Source organism: Diadema setosum, chromosome 1, assembly GCF_964275005.1.
Source record: "Diadema setosum chromosome 1, eeDiaSeto1, whole genome shotgun sequence".
NCBI classification, from domain to species: domain Eukaryota; kingdom Metazoa; phylum Echinodermata; class Echinoidea; order Diadematoida; family Diadematidae; genus Diadema; species Diadema setosum.
In genome coordinates, this window is record NC_092685.1 from 41,624,504 (window position 1) to 41,650,431 (window position 25,928).

General features: G+C 38.2%; 1 protein-coding gene across 1 annotated transcript in view; it reads right to left on the minus strand.

Moving 5' to 3' along the window:
- Positions 1 to 12,435: 12,435 nt before the first annotated feature.
- LOC140237093 (uncharacterized) overlaps positions 12,436 to 25,928 on the minus strand; it is a 65,741-nt gene continuing 52,248 nt past the window's right edge. Inside the window, 9 exon segments of the mRNA XM_072317067.1 lie at positions 12,436 to 13,178; positions 13,181 to 13,752; positions 14,361 to 14,508; positions 16,663 to 16,800; positions 18,161 to 18,364; positions 20,127 to 20,224; positions 21,040 to 21,116; positions 21,710 to 21,778; positions 23,532 to 23,597. Coding sequence (XP_072173168.1) covers positions 13,045 to 13,178; positions 13,181 to 13,752; positions 14,361 to 14,508; positions 16,663 to 16,800; positions 18,161 to 18,364; positions 20,127 to 20,224; positions 21,040 to 21,116; positions 21,710 to 21,778; positions 23,532 to 23,597 — 1,506 coding nt within the window. The 3' untranslated portion in view covers positions 12,436 to 13,044.

Genomic DNA, 25,928 nt, shown 5'->3' on the forward strand with positions numbered 1-25,928 from the left:
CAAACCAAAGAGGGTGCACTCTCGCGATTTTGCGTAGTACGCTCACCGGAGTGTTGGCGCCATTTTAGGAAGCAAGGCGATCGATCGATAGCGGGCGGATTTTTACCTCAATGGAGAGTAGGTCTGCCTCCCTTTCATTTTCTCCTTTTTAGAGAGGCATACAGAGTAAAAGAAGAACTTCGGACCTCATTACGGCATTTATAAGTATCATTCCTGCCTAAGAACGAAATATAAATGAAGGAATGCTCTTTATCATCCAATCTGTAGTCCCTCAAAATTCGAGCTAACTCCTAAATGATACCTAAACTATGGTGTGTATTATGAGGGTGCTCACAGCTTCAGAGCCCTCCCCCCACTGGCGTAGCCGGGGGGGGGGGGGGGGGGGGCGGGGGGGGGGGCGATGGGGCGGTCGTTCCCCCCCCCCCCCCCCCTAAAATTTGGACCGGGGATTTGGGAGGCGGAAAAAAAAAATGCGTGTATACTGTATGCATGCACATGAAGCGGGTCTCCTTTGCAACCTTTCATCAAATGAGATCATATTTTTTGAATATTTCACTCAAAGTGTGCACCAGATCGTTGAATTTCAATTCAAAATGTGCAAAATCTCTCGTGCTTGGGAGGGGGTATCCCCCTCCCAAACCCTCCCCCTCTCTACCTCTTTCCCTAGCTTAGTACACTTTTTAGATTTACAAAAAATTATGAATAATTCTGAGTGCACAAGACTTATCACTTATATTCCGAAAACTCAAAGTTCCCTCATGTACAAGGGGAGGGGGAATCCCCCTTCCCCTAAGCTCTACCTCACTAGACTTTGTACATGTACGCACACAGGCTGATGATGCACATTCGGAATAAGAGCTGAATTCTGTGATTTTAACACTTCGTTGAAAAAGTATTGCACCAAAAATTTGCACCAGATCACTGAATTTCAGATCTGGAAATGCAAAATCACCTTCGTGTGGGAGGGGATAGGCCCCTATCTACACCCTTGTCTTCATGCTTTTTCTGTTTGATTGCTGAACAGACAGCGTTCATGATATTCAGTGTAAGAATTAATACAAGAAGATTATTTAAATGACACCATTTTTATAGGCAAATTGTTCAATAATAATCTACACTAAAATAATACAGCAACCTTAAACAAGTGGGACTGTTTCAACTCGTTAAAACACGCAAAAACATGCATCAAATTGCACCATTTGCAACATCAAAATGCAAAAAAGTTCTCACCGTGGGAGGGGGGACAACCAATAGAAATCATAGTAGGCGGTCAATAAAATTTCCTTTCTATAAAGTCGTTTCCAAAAAAAGCTGCAAAATACTATTCTATTTCTTCTTTCGGGGGTTATCTTTCTTTCTTTCTTTCTTTCTTTTTTTTTCTTTCTTTCTTTCTGTTTTAATGGGGGGGGGGTAATGTATAGACCTTTTGATATATACGTGTGAGCTTTTTCGCTGTGTTGCACTTTTTAAATTTGTGAATTGTATGTCTCTCTTTTTTTTTGGTATGTGATCATAATAGACATCAACATGATTATCCCTGCATATTGCCGGGTCGCTGTGTATATCAAATTTCAACGACACGCATGTCAGTCAAATTTCACATATTATTTCTTCGTACATTCTGTTGAAAAAGTACAAATAAGATTTGAATTTAAATTTGAATTGGAACTGGAATTAAACTGGACCAAACGGATGAGTGGTATTGTTTTTATTATGTATTGTTATGATGCACGGACATGAGGAACACCGGCCCTTTTGGCTGAATCATGTGCCGTCCTGGAGTAAATAGAATTATGAAATGAAATACAAATTTATTCTTATCAACTATGGTACTCTCCTTCTTAGTATTATTATTTTATTTCATCATAATCGTGATCCTTTGTCGCCGTCACCTATACATTTTCACATTACTGATCCCTGAAAACAACGTCTCTAAACCTTAATTATAACAATGTGTGAGCTTGCCCTAATAGAAACAGATTCCTGGGTAAAGTGGCAATGTGTAGTGATGTGACTGTGTGTGTGTGTGTGGGGGGGGGGGGGGGCTTGAACGTACATTAATCGCCTTTCTTGGCCGTATTTCTTACATTGAGATCGTCTCTCTTGGCTGCAAATCATACCTCCAGGTCTGATCTGAGGATTGTCTATACCCACTGCCCCCTCCATACCGTCGGAGCTTTTGGATTTTTCAAGAAGAATTCAACAATCTCGGTGCCCACTTTGGTGCATTTGATATTCAAAATGTGTTTAACCAAAGAGACTCTGGGAGTAGACAACAGTGATCCTTGGCAGAGATAGTCTGTCATCTCTTGATCTACGTTATCGGTCTTCACGGTGCACTCTGTATTGAAGTCGACAGTACTGGGGCCCGGGCCGGGTTGGTGCACATCTTCGTGGAATATTTGCGATTTTTAATTTTAAAAAAGGAAGAAATGTAGGGAAAATGTGGTTAAATTCATTATCATTCGCGACTTCTTTATCCAGGATCGACATACTAGTAATATGCGCGTCTTCAGTGTGCAAGAGGTGGACCGAAGGGGCCGGGAAGGGAGCCTAGATGCATTTTCTGAATTAAAATTCAACGATGTGATGCACACCTTTAGTGGAATATTTTGAGAAATTTTGAGAAAATGTAACGTTTGTTTGTTTTTTTTTTTTTTTGAATAAATTTTCAATCAAATATTTGTGATCTTTGCATGTTCGCATTGCAGATCATCGTGACAAGGTCTATCAATAGTGTTAAAAAAAAAGAAAAATGAGAATACACAAAAGTTTGAAAATGCACTGGGATGATCCTCAGAAAAAATCCAGGGGAAACGTTCTCCCCCTCCCAAAGGTGTGATATAAGGCCAAAAAGGCAGGGGTAAAAGAGAGGGAGAGAGAGAGGAGAGAGAGAGGGGGAGAGAGAAAGAGAAAGGCGTTGTGCTATATAAATGCAGCTCGAACTTTGAGGGATTACAGATTCGAAAATAATGGAGATTTCTTCATTTTTTGGCATAAATGATGCTTCTAAATGGAAATTTGAGGTATCAAACAAAGCTATACCGCTTTTTGCCTCCTTAAAAGGGAGAAAATGAAGGGGAGGCAGAATTCACTCCCATAGGTCACGTATTATACACTCGCGATATTAATCCAGCGGCTTGCTTCCTAAAATGGCCGCCGTTGGGCTCCACGGCGTACTACACATTTTTACGTGTAAAATTGCTTTCGAGTATGTTACTAGCCTTCATCTCAGGCTTTCATGTACGTCGTGTGTACAATATGTTACTACAGGTCAAAATTTTGATCTAATCATGAAGAGGTCTGCCCATGTACTAGTACTTGGGATCCTGATTGGACAGTGTGGTTACATTCACCTGTAGGTTCCTATTTCTGACTCATTTTGTTTTTTAAAGAATAGTCTTGTTTATATACTTCAAACTCTTTTTCATCTATTTATTTAATAATTTATCTATCTACTTATTTATGTATTCATTCATTCATTCATTCATTCATTCATTCATTCATTCATTCATTCATTCATTCATTCATTCATTCATTCATTCATTCATTCATTCATTCATTCATTCATTCATTCATTCATTCATTCATTCATTCATTCATTCATTCATTCATTCATTCATTCATTCATTCATTCATTCATTCATTCATTCATTCATTCATTCATTCATTCATTCATTCATTCATTCATTCATTTGAACAGTTTTATTTCAAAAGTGAAATAAAATACAAATACAAAGTAGTATAGTCTGAACTAAATGTGAGGATTAGGTACTCCCAAAAGGCAATTCAAAAGCAATGAAGGAAGAAAGATAATGCAAAATTCATTAAAGTAATCGGCTAGATTAATAGTGAAAACCTCCACCTCAGCCTCTGAGAAACAAATTGTCCAAGACTCATACCACAGTGGATCTGTTCTGAAAATTTGTTAAAGATCTGTTCATAACTTTTCCAGTATCATTGCTAACTACATAACAGAAAAAAAAATGACAGCATAATATGCTGTCATTTTCTTTTCTGTTATGTAGTTAGCAATGATATGTATATCATACATAACATAGTTACTTGGTAGAGGTTATGAGTCTTCCTCATGAGGAAGAACATAAATTTATCAACTGGAAGTGGTGAAATGAGCAATGACATGATGCACAAAGTGTACTGAGAAAAGATAAACAAGAATGATTGAATAATGCAGCGGCTGATTGTCAAACTGTTGTATGAGAACGATATTTTTGTCCGGACCTTATCTGCACTAGCAGCTCCGTGGTTTCATGGTTAATTGTCTTCCTTTTTCATTTCTTAAAATCATGGTAATAACAATAGCAATTTTTAAAGATCCCTTTTTCAATTTTGGGGGGATTTTTACCAAAACCTTGCTTACACTTCAAGAGACAGACCAGAAAAAACATAAACAAAAAACACCACACACACACACACACACACACACACACACACACAAGAAAAGTTACTAAGTATGTAACTGGGGCATACAGTATACTTTGTATGAAGGATATATTGTAGAATTCTGAAATCTTGTACTTTTCTTCGCAGTTTGGTAAAGATAACTGTCTTTGTCATTTTGTTGCTGAAATTCTACACATACACCCACCCACACAAACACACATATATGTACAGTATATATATATATATATATATATATATATATATATATATATATATATATATATATATATATATATATATATATATATATATATATATATATATATATATATACATATATATATACATATATATACCTGTATTATATAAACTATATATTATATAATATCAGAAAACACTCCCTTTCACAAATACAGTATACAAATTCGTACTTCATGAAGAGAAGAGATTACAAGAAACATGGATTTGCAGTCATTCATATTCATAATTGATACGTATGCAGTATTTATTTGGTGTTATTTTTGAAACATTCATCAGTATGCTCAAATAGCACTTGATACACAAAAAGAGTTAACAGATATATCAGTAATAACAACAGTTAAACACAAAATAATATCAACATTATAATTGCTAACATTGGGGGAAAGGTGTAAAAAAATGATACTTGGAAACAATATTTTAAACAATACAAATACAAAAAAAAAAGAAGAAGATAGATAACATGAAGTTTAAAATGATTTGGTTAAAGCATAAACAAAGTCTTCAGATACATTACCTGAAGTAAAAGAAAAGGTGATGACAGACAAATAATTGTCATCATACATGAGCTGTTTGGGACATTTATATGTGAAAGTTGTGCATATATTTCATGTTTCGATGACCTTCTCTTTGATTTCTCATTATCAGTATGACCATCTCAAATCTGCAGCCACGCCTCAAACAAGCCTATATTTCCTGGATTGTACAGCCAATAATATCAAACAAAAATGCAAGAATTTTCCATGAATTTTCCAGTCACATGATAGCAGAAAAGTTAAAATCCTTCCTTCCATTGGCACTAATGATTTGCCAATTAAATTTTGACATTAAAATGCATTTTTGGACAATTTCAGTGAAAATCTCTTGCAAACACCTCACCCCATATCTGCTTTTTGTAAGGACAGACTTCATACTTCATATCATCAGAAAATAACACAAATGTGTACATGCTAGCACCAGCACTCCTGTGCAAAAATGAATAAAAACATAAAAATATGAACACAACAACAATGTGCACTCCTTTTATTTAAAGTGTGGAGGACTTCACACTTACACAGAACTTGTTTGTAAATACGTTCCTTCAAATTTGTTATGCTAATCAATTTTCATTTGTCTTTTATGGTGGGGGGGGGGGGGGGTTGGTAAATCCACAAATTTCTCAAATCACAGTTGGTGATTGTGGATCACAGGTGTTTTGCAATGAAATTTTGCTCGAGTCTTAGCACAAACTGCAATTCAAAACAGTTAACCTACTAAGAGATGGAGCCTAGGTTTACCTTGCAGTCATCTCACCACATTGCATCGGTATATACAAACTCCTCCATGTGAGTACATCAATGGTTACATGTTTGATTGTTTCTGAAACACAATTACAAACGAGTACTTCCCAAAGTGTGAAACCCACCATTGTTTAATGCACGGGGACAGTGCACTAATCAAGACAATGCATTCATCACTAGGGAACATCTGGTGGCATGAATAGTACCTGCTATAAAAAATAGTCAAGGTGATATTTACATCAAAGCAATTTTCTCAGAACTTGGTGTAAATTCTTCACGGAATAAACATAATAATCAATCCCAAGGTCTTTGTTAAGTAAAGGCATTCATGAATGAAATAGCGATAGAACAATGACATTTCATATGAAACTGAAAACAAACTTAAGGGGACAGTGGAGACAAGAAAATAAATTAGATTGTGACAATTTGCTCCCATGCACTGACACAAAAATTTCCAAAGGAGGGGACAATGTTCTCGATCACAACAGAATAGTACTGCACTGTGAAAACATAGGGTGGACGCTTGAGGTGTAAATACGGGAGACTTGTAAACTACTACAGAAGTGGAAATTTTCACAAGTAATTTTTCCCACTCAGCCTGGTAAGATGAGTTTAATTCTGTGTAATCAAATTTCAAAGTAGTGTTACATACACTGTATTACAAGAAAAAAAAAATGCATGTTTTTATTTTTCACGTTGATTTCGTGTTAAATACGCAAAACTTTCCACTCTTACAGTACATTAGCTCATGCCAAGGCATGTACTGGTATCTTTAAGCAATAGAAATAAGGGTGTACATTTCCATTCGAAGAACATATGTGACCCGCTGCAACAAAAGGATCCGAATAGAGGACAATTTTCTGAAAATGACACGACATTATTCCCTTACTCTTCCGCTTCAATGTCATATATAACATGACTACTAAAAGTTCTAGGTTGCGGAGATATCGATGATTTTATTAGCGCATGTCAAGTGGTTTAGGAAATCAGCATTTCGAGAAAACCGCCTTCAAAGTTTTCCTTCCGACGCTATCATGATCAAGGGGATGCAAGACAGTTTTCACCGTTTGACAATAGAAGGTAAGCTCCTAGCAACCTCTGCGATGTTCATTCAAGCTTAGCGCCAGCGATCTACGCACGACCAATCAGTGATCAGGATGCCACGCACTGACCAATGAGATCACTCCTTCATTGCTAGGGGTGGAGTCTAGCTGCGGCGCTAAATCCAAATCTTCGGACGCGTTTCTGTTGCGTTGAAAGTCGGAAAATCATGGCCCAGAAAAATGCTATTTTCTTGCCTTTCCACTGATCATTTAGCTTCGAAATTTCAGCAGATGATAAAAGATACATTAGACCACATAATTATGTCAAAAACAGAAATCTGAACGTTTCGACGGATTTTGATGATCTGACTTCAAACTCAATTTTCTCGGCTCACCCACCAGCGACTTTAGGATCCTTTTGTTGTAGCGGGTCACATATGGTACACACAAACCCTGGAAACAGACTCCTTGCTATTTTGGCTGGTCGACATATCATCCCCATGTCCATTCCAACTTCTTTTTTTTTTAAGTCACAGGAAGTGTTGACTTACATTTATGGAAAATAACACATTTCTTTCACTAACAAATACAATCAAGGACAGAGAACATTAAAAAATTGACAAAATACATATTTGCATAGCAGGAAATGCAAGTCGTTTCTTAATGTCTGAGTTCGCTTCTTAAATAGTACATACCTGAGAGTATCATATAAAAAGATGTTTTAAATATTCCTACATAAAATATACTCCCCTTATTACAATCTGTAAAATGCTGAGATGGTAAAAGTGTTTCATATTCATGCTATAAATACTTATTAGAAAAATGAAAGTGAAAAATAAAAAATAATGTAAAAATGACCTGACAATGTGACATACCATCACAAATACAAAACTGAAATTGAAATAAAAACAGCACCCAGCGAATCACAGAGATGCATCAGAGGATGTTGTACATTTCATTCAAAGACTCTGTCACATCTGATTTGTTGATGAAGCAGTCTGTGACTACACCTGTAAAACACTAACTACCGCTACCAGTATGTCCACTGCGGAATTCAACCAAAGAACTATGCCCCGGCATGGCATGGTTTACTTCAGTGGGCGGAGTTTATGTATGCCAGATTCCTCATAGTTTGCCAGTAAATACTGTCCCCAGGCGTGAGCAGATATTGTACACTAAGTGTGATTCTGAAATGACTGCTTATGGCAGTATGCATTGGACAGTGTACAAGCTTTGCCTGCAACTCACCTACTCTGTATTACACTAATGAAAACAAGCAGAATGAATGCAAAGAAAGAAAACAAAAACAGAACACAGTTCAATTTGATTAAATTTTGATTAAAATTTGATTGCTTTTGATTTGATTCAATTCAAAATTTGAGTCATAACTGACATTGTAGAGTTTTAGAGACCTCACAGACATGGCACAACGCGAACCCTTTCAGCCTTTAAGACCAACTGTGCCCATCAAAGACAATATGCTGTTTAACAGTATGCTGTTTAACAGACACTCCTTTGGTGACTTTGATGAATGAAGGTAACACTATTATGCAAGGACAGCAACGAATTTAGTCTAACCTTTTCAGGATCACCATCTAAAAACACCACTGATAATGTACATTTGACATAAACAGGTTGCCAACAGTAATGTGAAGGTTAACAACCAGGATGTGCAGTTTAACACAACCACACTTTAAAATCTTTCTGAAGAAAAAAGAAGAAAAAATGGCTTTCCCTCACACACCATTCATACTGATGCACAAGTTTTTCAGAAGGACGCTCAGCAGTAAAATAGCAAGATGCCACACTTGAACTCACTCTGGTCCCTATACTGGCCATACGAAGTGGAGGAGACTTTTTGATTTCATTTCAATATTTCTGACTAGTGAAGGATTCTTCCACTTGTCCAAGACTAAGTTGTTCTATGCAAGTTTCGCTCTTTAGTGAAGAAGTGAACTTTGCCTCATTTCAACCCCTTGACATTTTGCGAGGCAACAATGAGCCTTGTTTCATTTCTGCTTTACACAGCCTCTGTTATCATTTGCATACAAGAGATGTTGCTACCTGAGGAGAAAGTTGTGCTTCAAATAAGTTCTTTTTGATTTATGCCACCTGCTCCATGTACATCCCTATGTCTAACAGTTCTAAGACATCCAAACAGATTGAGCCAACTGATTACAGAAAAACCAGAAATTTTAGCAAGCATGAAATTTTCGCGAGTTTTGCGAGGAGGCTAGATTCACAAGAGTAAAATGCACACAAAAGTTCTTGTCCATGCAATGCATTTGAATGCCAGTGGCAATTCGCGAAAATTTTGTGCCATGAAAAAGGCAGATGGCTCCAATTTGCAAAAGTGTCATGCCACGAATATTTCTGGTTTTACAGTACGCAGTTTGGGGACCCACTCCCTCTCCATCTTCAGGACGAATACAGATGTCTCTGTTCTTACAGAGTGACTAGGAAGAGATTTAGTTGTTTTGAGGTGGTCTTGAGATTCTCTGTAAAGATAAGTTTAGGCAATGTATAATGGGTGACAACCATAAACATATGATGTATATATACATTCATGTTTGATATGACAATTGAGATTTTGATTAGCATTACAAAAATGGAATAATCATTTCATCATAGCTGCAAAGGCTTCATTGTCTTAGGATATACCTGATCCCCTTTAATGCAACCTAGGAGGGCTAGGTTGGAGGGAAATACTTTGACACATTATGAGGTAACGCTAAAATTGCCAGCATATGTAGTGCATTTTAAAGCTAGCCTGATGTTATAAAAAAAAGGCAAAGATTATTGGCTTGAACTTGTTGAAAGATACAACATTACTTGTATATCAAAGTGTTACCCTTGGGACAAAGTTTAAAAACAGTCTTCCATCAACTAGCATGCTATGCAGGTACATAGCTGCTCTGGACATAACTTTTAACATTGTGATCAAATACCATTATAATGTTTAGACGGATATTTGTACTAATTCAAAATGTTAGAGATTTGATGTACTTCTGAAATTTCGAACACGTTGTATATTGTGGGTAAGAAAAGCCCACTTTCACTCTTTTTAACAGTGAACACACAATATGAATACACAATAGGTAGCCACAATATGCACATCAGAACAAATGACTGGCATAAGCTTCTGACAGAAGAATTAAACACAATGGGATATGTTACTACATGCCACAATTTTCAGTGCATTGCTTACAGTCAGCAGCAAATCCCTGTTAGATTTTGAAACACTTGAGTTTCCCAGCCTTCTTTTGAAAATGCAGCCCCAAGGTAAATATATTTAATTAGCTTCATCAAAAGTCTGCAATTTACCTTACATTAATTTAATTCACAGAGCTACGGAAGCATTATGAATGAAACGGGTTCATGTAACAGGAAAATAGAAGAGTTCATGAATTTAAATAGAAGAGTGTTAAATGGTTTTACAGAAAGGCCAAGAAAGAGTAGTTCAAAAAGGCCATCTTTTTTGTATCATACTGCAAAATGGGTACAGAAAGAAAGAACTGACATTCTCTCCAACACCCAACCACTTAAAAGAAAATTACAGGTTGTGAAGTATAATTCAAAGCTTCAATAGGCCAAATCTGAAGGCAAATTTGAACAAAGAAGAAACCCTCCAAAGATAGCAAACTTACAACTCATGCAGCACAGAATGCTAGAACAAATGGAAGTAAGATGGACCTTGCAACTTCACCATTTAAAGAATCCATGGTTTTGAATCAATTGATATAGCATCTGCTTATGAAATATGTAAATAAACATAAGGGAAAAGAAATGACTTTAGAGAGAGCAAGGGTCTTTGCATCATGATATTGACACACTAAACACTAGAGACAATCTTCTGAAAGCAACTATGTGCACCTTAGAATGGGGTATGTCAACATCTGTTCCAGCTGTTTGCATCCCTCTTCAAAGTTTGAAGGCAAAGGTATAAATTTTGATTGGTGAAATATGATCATTCTTTAGTCTGTGACATCAAGGGCATTCCTTTGGAAGACTAACTATTGAATTGCATGGCTCATGTTCAAGCTCCCCTCGTTTATTGCCAAGAATAAAGACAATGGACAAATCCGTACAAAGGAAGAGAGAACATGAAATCTATAGTTATGGAAAACAAACAGGGCATACCTACAAAGTGTGCCCTTTGATTGTTTCTTTTCTTGGTGCTTTCTCCGCATAAACTTCTCTTCTCTTGCATTTCATTGCAAGATTTGCGACTGCCCAGTTTGATATTCGGAAAAATTAAAATTTGACGTGCATGAATGCAATCTTCAGAGAAGCTAGAACTGCACCTTTATGGCTTGTAATTAGACATTGGATCTTCAAATGAAGCCAGTCACACTTAAATACTGATATCAACAGCAACCATATCAATTATATTTCACTGTCACGTACATGGTAAAATCCTAATATATTTCCGAATGAATTTTGCCACATCTCCAACACTAGTGCAGGATATACCAACATCGCGTCTCTTCTGATATGAAGAACCCATGCCCAGATTTTGTTTTTCTGATCCTCATGATACTAATCAGATTGAATACTGAATTCACATAAATTCTCAGCCATAAGCCATCAGCTTTTCACAACTCACAACATAAAGCATCTTTAGGAAAGTGAAACATGTTCCACTCTTTAGATATCCTAACTTCTAATTTCTCCCATTCTCAAAGCACTTTAAATATGCTCTCACACTGTGAATTTATGGTCATGAACACAGACCAACAGAGCATACTACAAAAGATCTCTGAACATGTAGAAAATGCAGTATTCTACCTCATTTTGGTATAAAATCACCTTTTAACAGAATTCACAAAGTGAAGTCCTTGAGGTACCAGCTCGTTGTAAGTATTTGTATATTTTTACATTACAATCTTTGGTCTTTGACATTTGAAATATCTTGAGAGTGGCAAGGCCCCACATATTGTGCATGTATGACTATATACTGTATATGAAAGCATTTTAAATGGACAATGTATCACCATGGTTGGTGTAACCACATTGCCTGAACGTTGACATGATACCTACTGTATACTGCCATATATTTAGCGAGGCTAATTTTTTGTGAATCCGAACTTCCTGACAATTTCATGAGTGGTAAAATTCACGATCATGGAGTGCAGCAAAAGATGGAGAAATGTACATGCTCACATTGCATCATGTCACGATCAGAGTTCATATTTTCACGCGTTGCTAAATTTGCGAATAGCACCTGACTCGCAAATTCACAAAAATAAAAAACCTGCAAATATATGACATATACAGTATATCATACAGGTATAAAAGTGAAATCGCATTGTCATATACAACATCCACACTGACAATTCACAAATTGTACCAAAAAAAAAAAGAGTTCAGTCAAAACAACAAATGGATATAAAAAGTCCCAAACAATCCATGTTCGATCAACACTGTTTCCCTTTAGAGTCATTTCGATTCAGTTATGCCGTTCAAGAAGGTATTCAAATTTGTTATCATTAATTTGTGTTTTCATAAATCATAATAATTAGCACAAAAACATATAACAATAACATACACTCATATCACATATGCACTATCTACACATGTACAGAATTTTGTAACATGCTGTTTACCTAATTACTCTCATTATTGTCCAAACTTTGCATCTTCCTTCCAACACCGTTTATGAGCTTGCAAATGAATACTTGACATTTAATTTTCGACGAGTTCACACATAGAGTTGAGGTTGTACATTGATTGGCATTCAAAGCACATGGAAATCTGAGTTAAATTGAACACAGAGATGACTTGCTTAGTTGACAGACCCTGTCTTTAAAAAAAAAATTAAAAGATAATACTTCGTTCAGACTGCTTTTTTACAATATCTGAAAATGCTCTTTCAGCATATCTTGCAGTAGATACACATAACTTGTTATTGCATTGCTTGTCGAAACAGCCTCATTCTGTGATTATCGGAATCTCCATGCAGCAAAGTGTGGACATCAAGATGTGGTCAACACATCTTGTCTTGTTATTGTTGTTGTTGCTACCACTATTCCATCAGGTGTGTGGTCAGTCGCCCACTCTCAGTGACTAGCGATAGGAACTTTAGCACCCGGTGAAAGATTTGGGGCAGAGTACGAGACGGACTCCTCGCGGGACACTGTACTGACACTCGCGCCGAGCAAGAGCATCTGCTCGCTTGCGTTCATTTTGGACGCAGCGTCTGGCACTTGACCCTCCCGTCGCTGGCCGCGTCAAAGCTCAACCGCGCGTCGAATGGGGCGTGGTCGACCACGTCCCCGAGGTCGTTCAGGGTCGAGAGTGTCTGGTGCTTTGAGAGTTGCCCGTGCGAGAGGCCGATCGAGTACACGCTAGGGGCATTCAGCATGGAGCACGAGTTGGCATTGAGGCGGTCCACCACCGAGCTGTGCATGTCAGAGTCTATCGAGCTGTGGCTGACGAGAGTCGTCAGGGAGTTGTTGAGGTCCTCGTGGTAGCTCTTCTCGTGCACAGAGCCTGAGCCGCGGCTGCTGGACGTGCGGCTGAGATCGTTACTGTCCAGCGAATGGTCCTCCTGATTCGCATTGCTCAACTCTTCCTTCTGCTGCTGCTGCTGTTGCATTATGAGAAGGGAGGGGTCGTTGCACAGAGCACTGAGCAATGGCGCTGTCACGTCCTTGTCGGCAATCTCGGCACGTATCTTTCGCGTGTCTATGAGATGAGGGTTTGAGGATGAACCTGAGTTTTCTCTGATACCGCTGCTCATCTTCATCGTCGTCTTCATCTTCAGCCTATGAATGATTGTTTTAAAAAAGCAAATCAAAACTTGTAGTGCTCAAACCGGACACAAAGGAAGGAAGGTATACATATAGCAATCCAAAGTGACATGTCTAGTAGAAAAAACACAACCTGTTTTTCAGTTAGTCACATTACAGTAATCTGTAATGTAATGCATGCATTTGTAAGCTAAGCTATATATGTGAAGAAAACTTGCATTGGAACGAAATTCTTATAGACTGTGAAATTCTCATAATGCACTTCAATTACACTATCAGATTTATTCATTAAATCAATCAAACTATAAGAATATTAATGACATTCAAATATACTTTCAATGATGCTGGTTGGTTTTTATTAAAAAGAAAGCATTTACCATTTCCTTTTTGTTTTTCTTTCTTTCTTCTTTTTATTGTATCCATTTCACTATAAAGCCAAAAGAAGAGATTATCTGCTTTTAACTATTCAAGATAAAGTTTTGTCCCCCCCCCCCCCCCACCGCCTCTTTAATTAAATAAAAATCATCTCAGAGCTATCATCTCCAAACTATAAATGGCAGGCAATTTTTCTACTCATTGATCCACAAGAGGACTCTGCACAGACCTCATCATCTGAGGCCCACTCTGATTCGCTGGGCACTGCGATGATTTCCGAATGCAACTGGTGAGCTGGCATCCTCCCGGCTCGCTCGAGGAAGAAGAGTGAGTTGCATGTGCTCCCTGTGGCTGAGGCATCAGACATGGCGGCAGAGTGGCGGTTGGACGCACAGTCTGTAGATGCAGACCATCAGAGATAAGTTTAGGAGACCAGAATGATGACCATAATGAAGATAATAACAATGATTTTCACAGTGATCATGACAAAAGTAATAATAATATTATCATCACAATCATCACCATTATCACAACCATCATCACTATCACTATAATCATTATCATCATCATCATCATCATCATCATCATCATCATCATCATCATCATCATCCTCATGATCATCATCATCATCATCATCATCATCATCCCCACCATTACCACTATCATTATCATCATCATCATATATAATGAAAATCACAACCACACCATTACCAACATAATTCTGATTATAATCATGAAACTCGTCAAAATTCTTCTGCAAATCTCGCATTTCATCTTAATGAAAATCCAGAAGGGGAATATCTCGCTCACAAAAACACTTGTGTGCATGTTTTTTAGTGTTGGGACAATTCTAGCAGTGAATAAGTAATCAATATCTCCATGGGTGCAAACATAAACGCATCAAACTCAGGGAGTTTTTCAAAGAGCAATCAGGCTGCTACTTAGTCCAAGTTTGTTCAGGTATCTCAGAAGTAACTAGAAATGTCGCTATGGCGACTGATGCCTCCGCCATAATGCATGATTCTCCCAATAGGCGTATAGTACAATGTCTTCACAATGTGTGATCCATGACAGTTTCACATAACTGGCAAAATATTGAAATGACAGGTTTGTCAGAAATGTCTTGAACTGGGTTTGCTATAATTTTCTAAGAGTGCAGGTACACATATTTGGGGGATTTTGGGAAAGTTTATGCAATGAGTAATTTCCAAGGTACTAGAAAGAGTGTGATGACGGTACAAAATAGATTTTTTTTTTTTTTTTTTTTTTGGGGGGGGCATTGAAACCTGGTTTTGACCCTTAACCTTTGACCTTCTGGCTGGAAATTTCCCGGAGAATCTCCATTAGGTAATGCATTAAGTTTTGAAACTAATAATGCAAGCATTGCATATACTAGTATATGAGGGAAATAGTAAAATTTTGAGGAGTTGACCTTGACCTTTGACCCCTGACTATTGACCCATGACCCCTAAATTCCCTAGATAATCCCTGCCAGACAGTACATGCATATGTACCAAGTTCCACGAAGATACATTGAAGCATTTGAGAGAAATGTAATATTGCAACATTTTTATCTAACCTTTGACCTTTTGACCTTTGACCTTATGACATGAAACTCTCTCTGGAGAATCTTTACGCAGTAGTACATGTCCACACCAAGTTCAAGAAAATACCTTCGGGCATTGCATAGATATGGGGGAAATTGCAACATTTATAGCATTTGACCTTGACCTTTTGACCTTTGACCTCTTGCCAATGTCACTAAAATCTACTCAACTAATTGTCCCATCATACATCATCCTTGGAACAAGTTTGTGAAAGCTGCTTCATCCAGTTTTGAGTTATCACGTAAACAGAAAAATTTTAGGATTTGACCTTGATCTTTGACCTTTGACCTCTGTCCAATTTCACTGAAAAACTAATCAAGTAATTGTCCCATCATACATCATCCTCCAACAAAGTTTGGTGAAATTTGCTCCATCCAGTCTTGAGTTATCACGTAAACGGATACAATTTCATGATTTGACCTTGACCTTTGACCTTTGACCTTCAGCCGATTTCACCCAAAATCTAATCAAATAATTGCCCCATCATACTCCATACTTGGACCAAGTTTGGTAAAATTCCAGTAAATATTACTCAAGTTATCGCGTAAACGAAAGGGGAACGGACGTACGTACGTACGGACGGACGTACGTACGTACGGACGTACAGACGTACGGACGTACGGACGTACAGACGTACGGACGTACGGACGGACGGACGGACGGACAACCCGAAAACATAATGCCTCCGGCACCACTTCGTGGCGGAGGCATAAAAATAATTTCCTATCCAGGATGCTAGTTTTTACATTTCTCTTGTCATAGATGCGTGAGATGTCTATCTTTTTTATTTTTCATTTCTTTCATTTCTTTTTTTTTTTTTTTCAGGGAGCTTCCTGCAGAATCAAAGGGGGGGGGGGGAGCTTGGCAGCTCTGTTGCTCTTGATTATCAGCTCTGGAGCAAACCTTCCACAAGTGCGACCCATCTCATGCCCAAACTGCTTACCAGCTTGAAGTATATCCTCCCTGGACAACGAGGCAGAACAGACAGCTGGGGTTCTAGCTGCACGCCTGGACCGCAGAGCATGCCGGAAGTGGAGGACTCCAAGAGCTTTGGACGTGGAAGACAAGTCGTCATTCTCGGCTGCAATGGACGGTAAGGCAAAAGGAAAAATAAGGCAACAATGAAGCCATGAGAGGCGGTCTTCCCTTAAACATGCACACTTCAGTGATAGTTGAATTTTTATCTATTAGGTACAGTTGGCATCCCATTCCAGCATATATAAAATTCGACATTACAAACCATATAAAGTATGGCTCTCAGCTTAATGGAAGACATGGGAATACCCAAATGATTTCTCTGTGATTTATGTTTGTTATCAAAGCGCAGATATCTTGTCACCTTGAGAGCTGAAAAGTCTGAGATCATTTCTTGAGTCCAGTATTTGAAAGTACGGAAGGGGGAAGTCGGAGTAAAATTTCAACAGTCCTGACAAAGCTCAGTAGTTTCTGGCTCGCTTTAGCAAAAAGACAAAGTGAATCTTTTTAATATCCACAACCGTCAATCTTATTATCTCATCAAATAGCATTCCCCCCCCCCCCCCATAGTATAAATAACCTTTAAGCAGAATCCACAGTTGAAAATTGGTGTCATTCACTTTATTAACTTTTTTTTTTCTAATTATGTTTAACAACTGTTTTAGTATCAGATGCTTCCTGAAAAACCTTTCAATTAATAAACTGATACTTTCAAATGGGTATTGGGAGTGTAATCATCACGACTTCTGATCTGAAACCAAATACTGTAAAAGTGGATATTTTCGCATGATTAATTTTTTGCGCTTGGCCGGGTGAGAAGAGTTTCGCATGTTTTTAATTCCGCATAATCAAGACATCATGCACAGGAACATATGGCAAGCAAAATATTCGCGTGCTTTTATTTCCACGCTAGTTTCTGTTGCGCGAAATGCGTGAAAATTTCTACTTTTACAGTAAACCTCACTCTAAGAAGATAAGCAAACAGTTAAACTGTCAAACACTGTATGATAAGTCTGATTAAGCATTGCTGTTTAACAACCTCTGGTGGATATTTACCGTATTCTACAAGCAGAGTGTTGAGTATTACATGTTTATCCAAGCACTACTGTAAATATTTTGTACTATCCATTATTTGATGCCTTTTGTGTCATATACATGTAGCATGTCTTATGTATTCAATATTTTGTTACATTCTGTAGTTTGTATACACAATTTTGTATATTCTAATTGTACCAAACCGAGTTCTTATGCCTAGTACTCTGAAATGGTTTGACGAAATGAAATACAAGTTTAAAGTTCGAGAAGACTCTTGCTTTTCTTATCATGCTGGAAAATGCAAAAGGTCAACATGATTACATCAAGCACTCCATATAACTTCAATAATCTCAATCTTTCCTGACAAACAAAAACAAATTTAATCATAACAAAGAAAGTAGGATGCTGCCGCAAGGGCCACACGTATCTACCTTCACTCAGAGTTTTCTCCAGTGGCGGCCTTTCGTCCGACACAATGCCGGAGGTTGCTACGGAGCTGACATTGCTGATGACCGACAGCCGCTGCTCCACCTTCGTTGCCGACATCTCGCTGTACGACGTTGTCGTCATGGAGCTGTCCAGATCCGACCACGAGATGTCGCCACTGATGTACGATTCCCTGTAGCGTTTCTTCTCTGCAAAAATATTTTCAAGAGGAGCATTGCACATTTTATTCTCACGGTAATGGACAAAAAACACCACATGAAAGTATACATCCTTGAGATGAAGTAAATAAACTGTAGTACAGATGTCTGAAAAACAGCTAACAGAATGTCTAAGAGAGAATTACATTATCACATGATTTACAGTCACGGCTGCTAACTTCTGCAAATCTAGAAATGCACTGTCGCACAGTAAAGAAAATATGTATATTTCAAATGCAAAAAAAAAAAAATAACATTTTGGTCTAAAATGGGGAAGTTTCACATGCAATGCATGCAAAATCAAATATCAGGGAAAACATAGTTGCATATTATTATATACAAACATATTTCTTTTAATTTTGTTCTACAAAAAAAAAGAAATAGATTATTTTTCAAACATACTTATTGGTAGCTCTTTGTCATGAGTCAGTAGATAACCACTGGTAAAAAATTAAAGTACCGGGTATGTGGTTTCTCAAGAATGAAGAAAAGATTTCTGCCCGACATTTTTCTCCTTGCATAAAGGTAAAAGAATGCCTCAAAGCACATATTTTTTTTGCTTCTCACTAAAGATTCCATTAACGACCAGGGAGAGAAATCCAAGCTGGCAACTCTAACATAAGCACCAAGGCTCTTAATTCTCTAACATACTTCATGTCTTGAATGCCCTTTCAGCTCAGAGCCACAAAATCACACCAAGGCCTATTTGGATAATTTACGAGGTCAAGGAAAAGCCCTGCTTTGTTTTCATTTTTTTTTTTCAGGCAAAGAAGTCAATTTCAAAACACAAATATGTTTGTCATGTTTTGAGTAATCTAAGTACATCTCATCTGCTGAAGGGGTGCATAGGGTGTGAATACTCCTCCCATACCTGCCTCTCTCCCCTCCCCCTGCCCCTCCCCCCCAAAAAAAACTATTTATTATGTTCTGAGTAATCTAAGACATCTCACCTGCAGGAGGGGTGCATAGGGTGTGAATTCTCCTCCCATACCCTCCGCTCTCCCCTCCCCACCCCCCCCCCAAAAAAATATATATATTGTATTTATAGTAATCTAAGACATCTCATCCTCACAAGGGGTGCATAGGGTGTGAATGACCCTCCCACTCCTTCCTCTCTCTCTCCCCTACTCAACGCCCCCCCCCCAAAAAAAAAAAAAAAATCCTACATACATGCCTTTGTGTCCAATCAGTGAAACACACAAAATAAATTCTCCCTATCACATATAAATGCAACATCTCTTTGCTAGCAGTCAAGTTCATATGCTGGCTATACACTACATGCAAATGAATGAGGTGATCTCACGAACCGACACGCAGCAGGCAGAGGACAAGCAGGGTCACATTTTAAGCCGTTTACTTGTGCACTTTCGCTAATGCAGAGTTACCATGCAGCAGGCATGCACAGAACATTTATGCAGTCATCACATCTAATTTTCCCCTGTTTATCATAATTGAATATTGTCACTTCACAAAAGAAACACATTTTCAGAGCTTACAGCTGACAATGCTTTTCCAATCACGTAACACTTGCTCACAAAATTTACAAAACTATGGGTAATTTGGAGATAGAGATAGTGCTCGATGCTTTTCCGAATACTCCCAAATAGAGCTTGAATTGCACTGTGCACTGGCACAGCGCTGTCAACACATTACTACAAAAATTAAATGGTGCCGCCACTGTTTGAGTTTTTACATAATATGCGATGGCAAGAATTTCAGAAGGAAAAAGAAGAGAGATCAAAAATATGGCTACCTGATGCAGACTCCCTCTTCCTGGCTCGCTCCACCTGGGGTTGGTTCTGCATCTGGAATGTATGAGTTACCTTGCACAGCCTCAGGAGGTGTTTTGATCTGTGATCAGACACAAACAGACAACAGTTTTAGCTTTGTGTAGTGTAGTTTGGTTTCACCAAGCATAAAAAAAACAAAAACACACACACACACACATACAATGCACACACACATAAAAAAGCACAAAATGAAATACAAATGAAAGAAGTTCAACAATCACAATCACAAACATATAGGTTGAAATATATGATGGAGTGAACTTTAGTAAAGACAATTACACTTTGGTCAAATATTGGTCAAATTTTACTTAAGGGCCCCACAATAGAAAAGAATGTACCTCCCTCTCTCTCTCTCTCTCTTTCTCCTCTCTCAAAGACACATACACACACAGAAAGATATATCGACACACACATACACACACACAGACACAAACACACACTCACTGATTTTTTGGGAACTGTATTGCTTCTCCCGGTGTTTTCCATACACCAAGAGCATGACGGAACACAGGTCATCATCGCACACGTTTTTCCTCTCTGTACCCATGAATGAATCTATGTAAGTACACACACACAAACACTCACCCACACACACACACACACAAACACACACATACATACATACCCATGCATACATACACACACATTTCTAAGTGCCATTGGAAGCCAAAGAAGATGGACGAAGCTCTACAACTCACCCTGGCAAAGGATTAGAGTAGACGAACATTATGTGTGCTAGTCATAAGTCTTCCTCCTCACCTTTTTTTTTTTTTTTTTTTTTTTTTTGGGGGGGGGGGGGGGGGGGGGAGAAATATGATGCCGGTGATTAACATGACGTCAGTAAAAGAGAAGCCTTACACTCCACTTCAGACTTACTTTGCTTCCGTGCATGTGTAGTAGGTGATTTTCCTCCCGTCTGATACACCCTCCACCAGCAGTTCAAACTTCTTTTTCTAGAGAGGAAAAACGTGATTACTTTTTCTTTGAAATTCAATGATACTATGAAGCAGCGGACATCTCTATGAGGTGTTGGGTATTTCCTTTTTCATCATTATTGCTACTTATTCAGCATTTACAAAAGACAAGATACAATGTATGTACATGAAAAGTAAAACATACAAAAATGCAATATTAAAACTGAATTTCAATTTTGAAAATATGTATTGGTTCAAGGGTAGCTGATCAAAAGCTCACACCTGATTGAATGGTGATATTGTGATACAATAACAATGTTTTATGTAGGTCTTAAATCAAACATTACCATTATGGCACCAATGAACACATTTTTTTTTCTTTTAACAGGATCCAAAAAAAAAAAAAATCACTCATCCCTTATGAATACACCTGAAACTCACCATTTCTGGTCAGAAATATAGTTCTTTCAACAATGAATTGTGATCTTTCCACTGAAATCACGTTCTAAACTCTGGCATTCTAGATATGATAAAAACGTTAGCACTTTCACTGGCATTTTCCTTTTTTTTTACATTCTAACTTACACTAAGGATATCAAGATGCCAAATCTGATTACTTTCACTGTACTCACCTGGAATATGAGTCTCTTGATGACACCCCAGGCATACTCACACAGAAGATATTTCCCGTCTGAACAATCCTAGTTATAAGACACACACAAAGTTAGACATTTATATTGATGAGATTACACATGTACAAACACTAAAGAACGACAAATTCCTCAAATTTTCTCTGTCTTTCTTCATCAAGATTTAAGTACTGTTGCAGTGAAGTCCTGCTTTAGAGTATGTAATAAAGAATGGCTGAAATATGCTGGGGGTTATATAGCTGAGATTATGTGCTCATGAACTTTTAAAGGTGGAAATTTTCGTGGAGTTAAAACTGTCACACAACCCGAAACTAGCACGAAAATAAAAGCAGGCAAACATTTTTACTTGCCATATGTTCCAGTAGTTCATGTCTTGATTCCTCGGAATTAAAAACATGCAAAACTCTTCGTAGTCTTCTTAGTCGCACGAAAATATCCACTTTTACAGTACTCTTTAAAACTGGCAAATTTATCTCTTTTTTTCAACTCTTACTTTCATCTCCTCAGTTACAAGCAGTAGCTGGTCAACTATCAAACCTTTGCCTATTATATAATTATAGGGGGAGGGACGGGGAAGAGAGAGCGAAACAAAATGAATCACCACAGACATTGATACACCTAACATGACACCTTCATCAGTATTATCTACATGTGTACCCTTCCATAAACTGCCAAAACTTTGCTGAATAGGAGAGAATTTAAAGAAACTAGATTCCAAGCTAGAAAATATGAGTTCCATACCTGATACACATATTTGGTTTATCTGTATTGATGCATGATGTCCCATTATGCACCATCAGACAGCAAACACATTCACATTACCCTCAACTCCCCCCCCCCCAACTCTTCTCTAAATCACTGCAAAGATGGGTAAACTAATTCTGTCTCAAAACCTTTAAAGAGCAGACAATGATGACCTAAACAAACCAAACAGAGAGTGAACACAGGGGAGAATAAACAGTCAAGCAGCATCAAAGATCACCCTAAAAAAAACACCCTTCCCTTGTTTGGTTTCGGAAATTGCTAGCTGGCCATGACACTATCAAAAGGTCGAAGAAAATAATGTAGGGAATTTTCTGCCCCATTTACCCTCACACCTTAGTCCCTCATTTTTCCCTGTTATTTACACCTCAGAAAAAGAAAAAGAAAATCACTTGACTAATAACCGAATAGATGTAGCATATAGCGCTAATCACTTCCTTCCCTAACAATGCCTGTTAAAAGTGGCAAACATTAATTCCTTTTTTTGTGGGTTGCAATTTCCGGCAGCAGGTTCTATAATGAGGGTCGTTGATATGCGACAACATCACAATATTGTTCTCGACTCCAAAAACTGGAACAAAGACAGTCTCTCTCTCTCTCACTTTGCCAATCATGAAACTGTAATTCTGCATACTTAACTAGTGAGTTAATTTTGGAATGAGCTAAAAATGGGGGGGGGGGGGGGGGGAGAGGAAGAAAGAATACCAAACAATCCCAGCAGGATTAACATGAGTATGTATCATTACACAGAGTCCTGTCTAAACTACCAATACATCACGCTTAGTACACACCAGTCCAGAATAACATTAACTGCAATTGAGGTCAAAAAATCAAAGCCTTTACAAACTACTGCATAGCTCTTCCGCAGTAAACAGGGTTTACATTGTCATTTACTCAACAAAGATGATTCAATCCCTTTTGTGCAGATAATTTGCACACATCAGCCCCGAATGACATAAACTGCGATTGAGGTTAATTCGAACCCTTCACAAACTGATGCATAGTTCTATAAAGAGCAAACGGGGGTTGCTTTGTCCTTTACCTCATAAAGATGCACTCCCTTTGTGCAGATGCCCAGCCAAATTGATGGTGTCTGCTCCGTCTTCGTCTGGATATGAGAAGGGAAAGAGAATGAGAAAATGTAAGCAAACAATTTGTGACTTCCTCAAAATATTTTAGTAGCCTTACTTTCAGGCTGAGCCTCTTATCATCTTCTCTTCATCACCTCTTTTCTAATTGTATGTAATGTCGGAAAAAAATACTAAGCATAAAAAAATCCATCCATTTGGCATAAATACTCAATTTTGAGTGATACACGCCATTAAAACCAAAACAACAAAAACAAAATCCTGTTGCTCAACTCTTAAAAAGAAATCTCACCCATGCATATAATGTGGACAAACCTGAGCCCAATAATTTTCTTGTACCACAGACACACACACAAAAATAGATAAATTGGGGTGAAACAGAAACATACACAATACCAGCTTGATAGGAACTTATTAGCTGTATCAATTAGGAAGAATTCTGAGACAAAATGCATCCCATTTGGAGCATTTGGAGGCTAAACACACTTTCTTTTACCCTCACAGGGAACAATTTCTTTTACTCAATGATAAAAAACACATATCATTACTAGTGAATGGGGAACTGTAGTCTTTCTCCAAGAAAATATGAAGAGTTTGAGTGGACCCCCACCCCCATAAATTTAAGAACTGAAGAGACACAAATTGGCCTACTTGGATAAAAAAAAAAGAAAAAGATATCATTTTTTTGGGGGGAAAAAAGCAGTCCACAGCCTGACAGTCAGCTGCAAAGCAGACAACTTCCAACATTTTTTGTTGTATATGTTCAGTCTGAATTGAACATGCCATAAACCTAAACAAGAATAAAAACAACATCATATATTCTCCAAAAGTATGTCACTCCAAATGAAGCATGGTGCCATCATGACTATTTGTTTTCTGCCATCAAATGGCTCTTCTTTCTCTCGCTCTGTCTAAGATTGGTATAAAATAAGTAGAAGGACAGGGTGTGTAGGGGACCTCCCCCATTCTCTATTCACACACTGTAGCCTGAATGGATGAACTATTCTCTAACTCTACAGCAAAGTTTCTCCGGCAAATGAAAATTTTCTGAACAATATCCTCCTTCCGCTTGTTTGTTTGTTTACATGTATGTTTGTTCCACCCCCAAGAGTTTTTTTGTTCCAATCCAAACAATAGCAGTCATGTTCCAGAGTACCTTTTCAGTCGACGGAATGTTTTTTGGAGATATGGTCTACAGGGTACCACCAAACAACTGCTCTACTGTCGCTCAATTAACTCTTTATGTGCCACGTTCGCACGCCCGACTCAGTCGACTGCGTGCCAACTTCGCATATTCTGCTCAACAAACAAAGCCGCCAAAACCGATCGATAAATCGCTAATCCCGTGGTACAATCAAAGCGTTTCTCGCGCTTTTGTTCCTCTCACATACGGCTTGCATTCTATGTGGTGAATGACTATCAAGCGGTGTTCCCAACTAGCTTTTTGCATGTACACTTTAAGTTTCTGTCACTATTTTTTGTCATTCCTATACAGTAATGTAGTAACTGATAATTCAAAGAAAAATCGAAAATAGAATTGTTATACATTGTATATGGAAGCAAAGTTTGGCATTCCTCTTTAACTTTGCTCACTATTATGTCCAGCTTAACAGAAATTTGTAGAAGTTATACAGATTGGAAAAACAGAATTCTTTCTCTAAGCATGACTATCTTCGTGTCTCAGAATAATGTGGCACACAGGGGGTTTCCACCATGGCACATAAAGAGTTAAGGTAAGGGTTATTTCTACCTCTATACTGGGGCAGGTGGAGGGGGCCAGAGTGGGGGTGTAAGTAATGTTTTGGCACATTTCTCTTCTGCACACTTGTCTCATCTGAGCATTCCCTCCACTCAAATGTGAAAGGAGTACTGATACTTGGGAACTCTGGCCACCCATATTGGCTCTGTTGCAGCATGCCCCATACATAGAGTCTACCTGTTGGTACACAGAAGCTTACTAGCTGGCCCAAGCACTGCGTGGTGTGTGCAGCAGCAGAATAAGCCAATGATGCGGGCCACTCGGGGCCACTGAACTCTACTTGGTAGCCTGGACCAGCAGATAGCTGATTCAGTAGCCCATCGGGCTCATGACAGCTCATAGATACCACCAGTAGTAGCCCTTCCTTATTTACAAGAGATTATGGGAAGTATGACCTAAAAAAAACGACTTCTTTCAACAAAGAATACAAAATCATCTGATTATCATAGTAGGCATATACCACACTATTAATGGATACAGCAAAATGAAATATATAATACCATACACAGGACATCTTCATGACACTGCCACTGGTAACCATTTTTTCCCTCACTGTCAAATAGCGATGCACTCCCATAAAAAAGAAAACCCT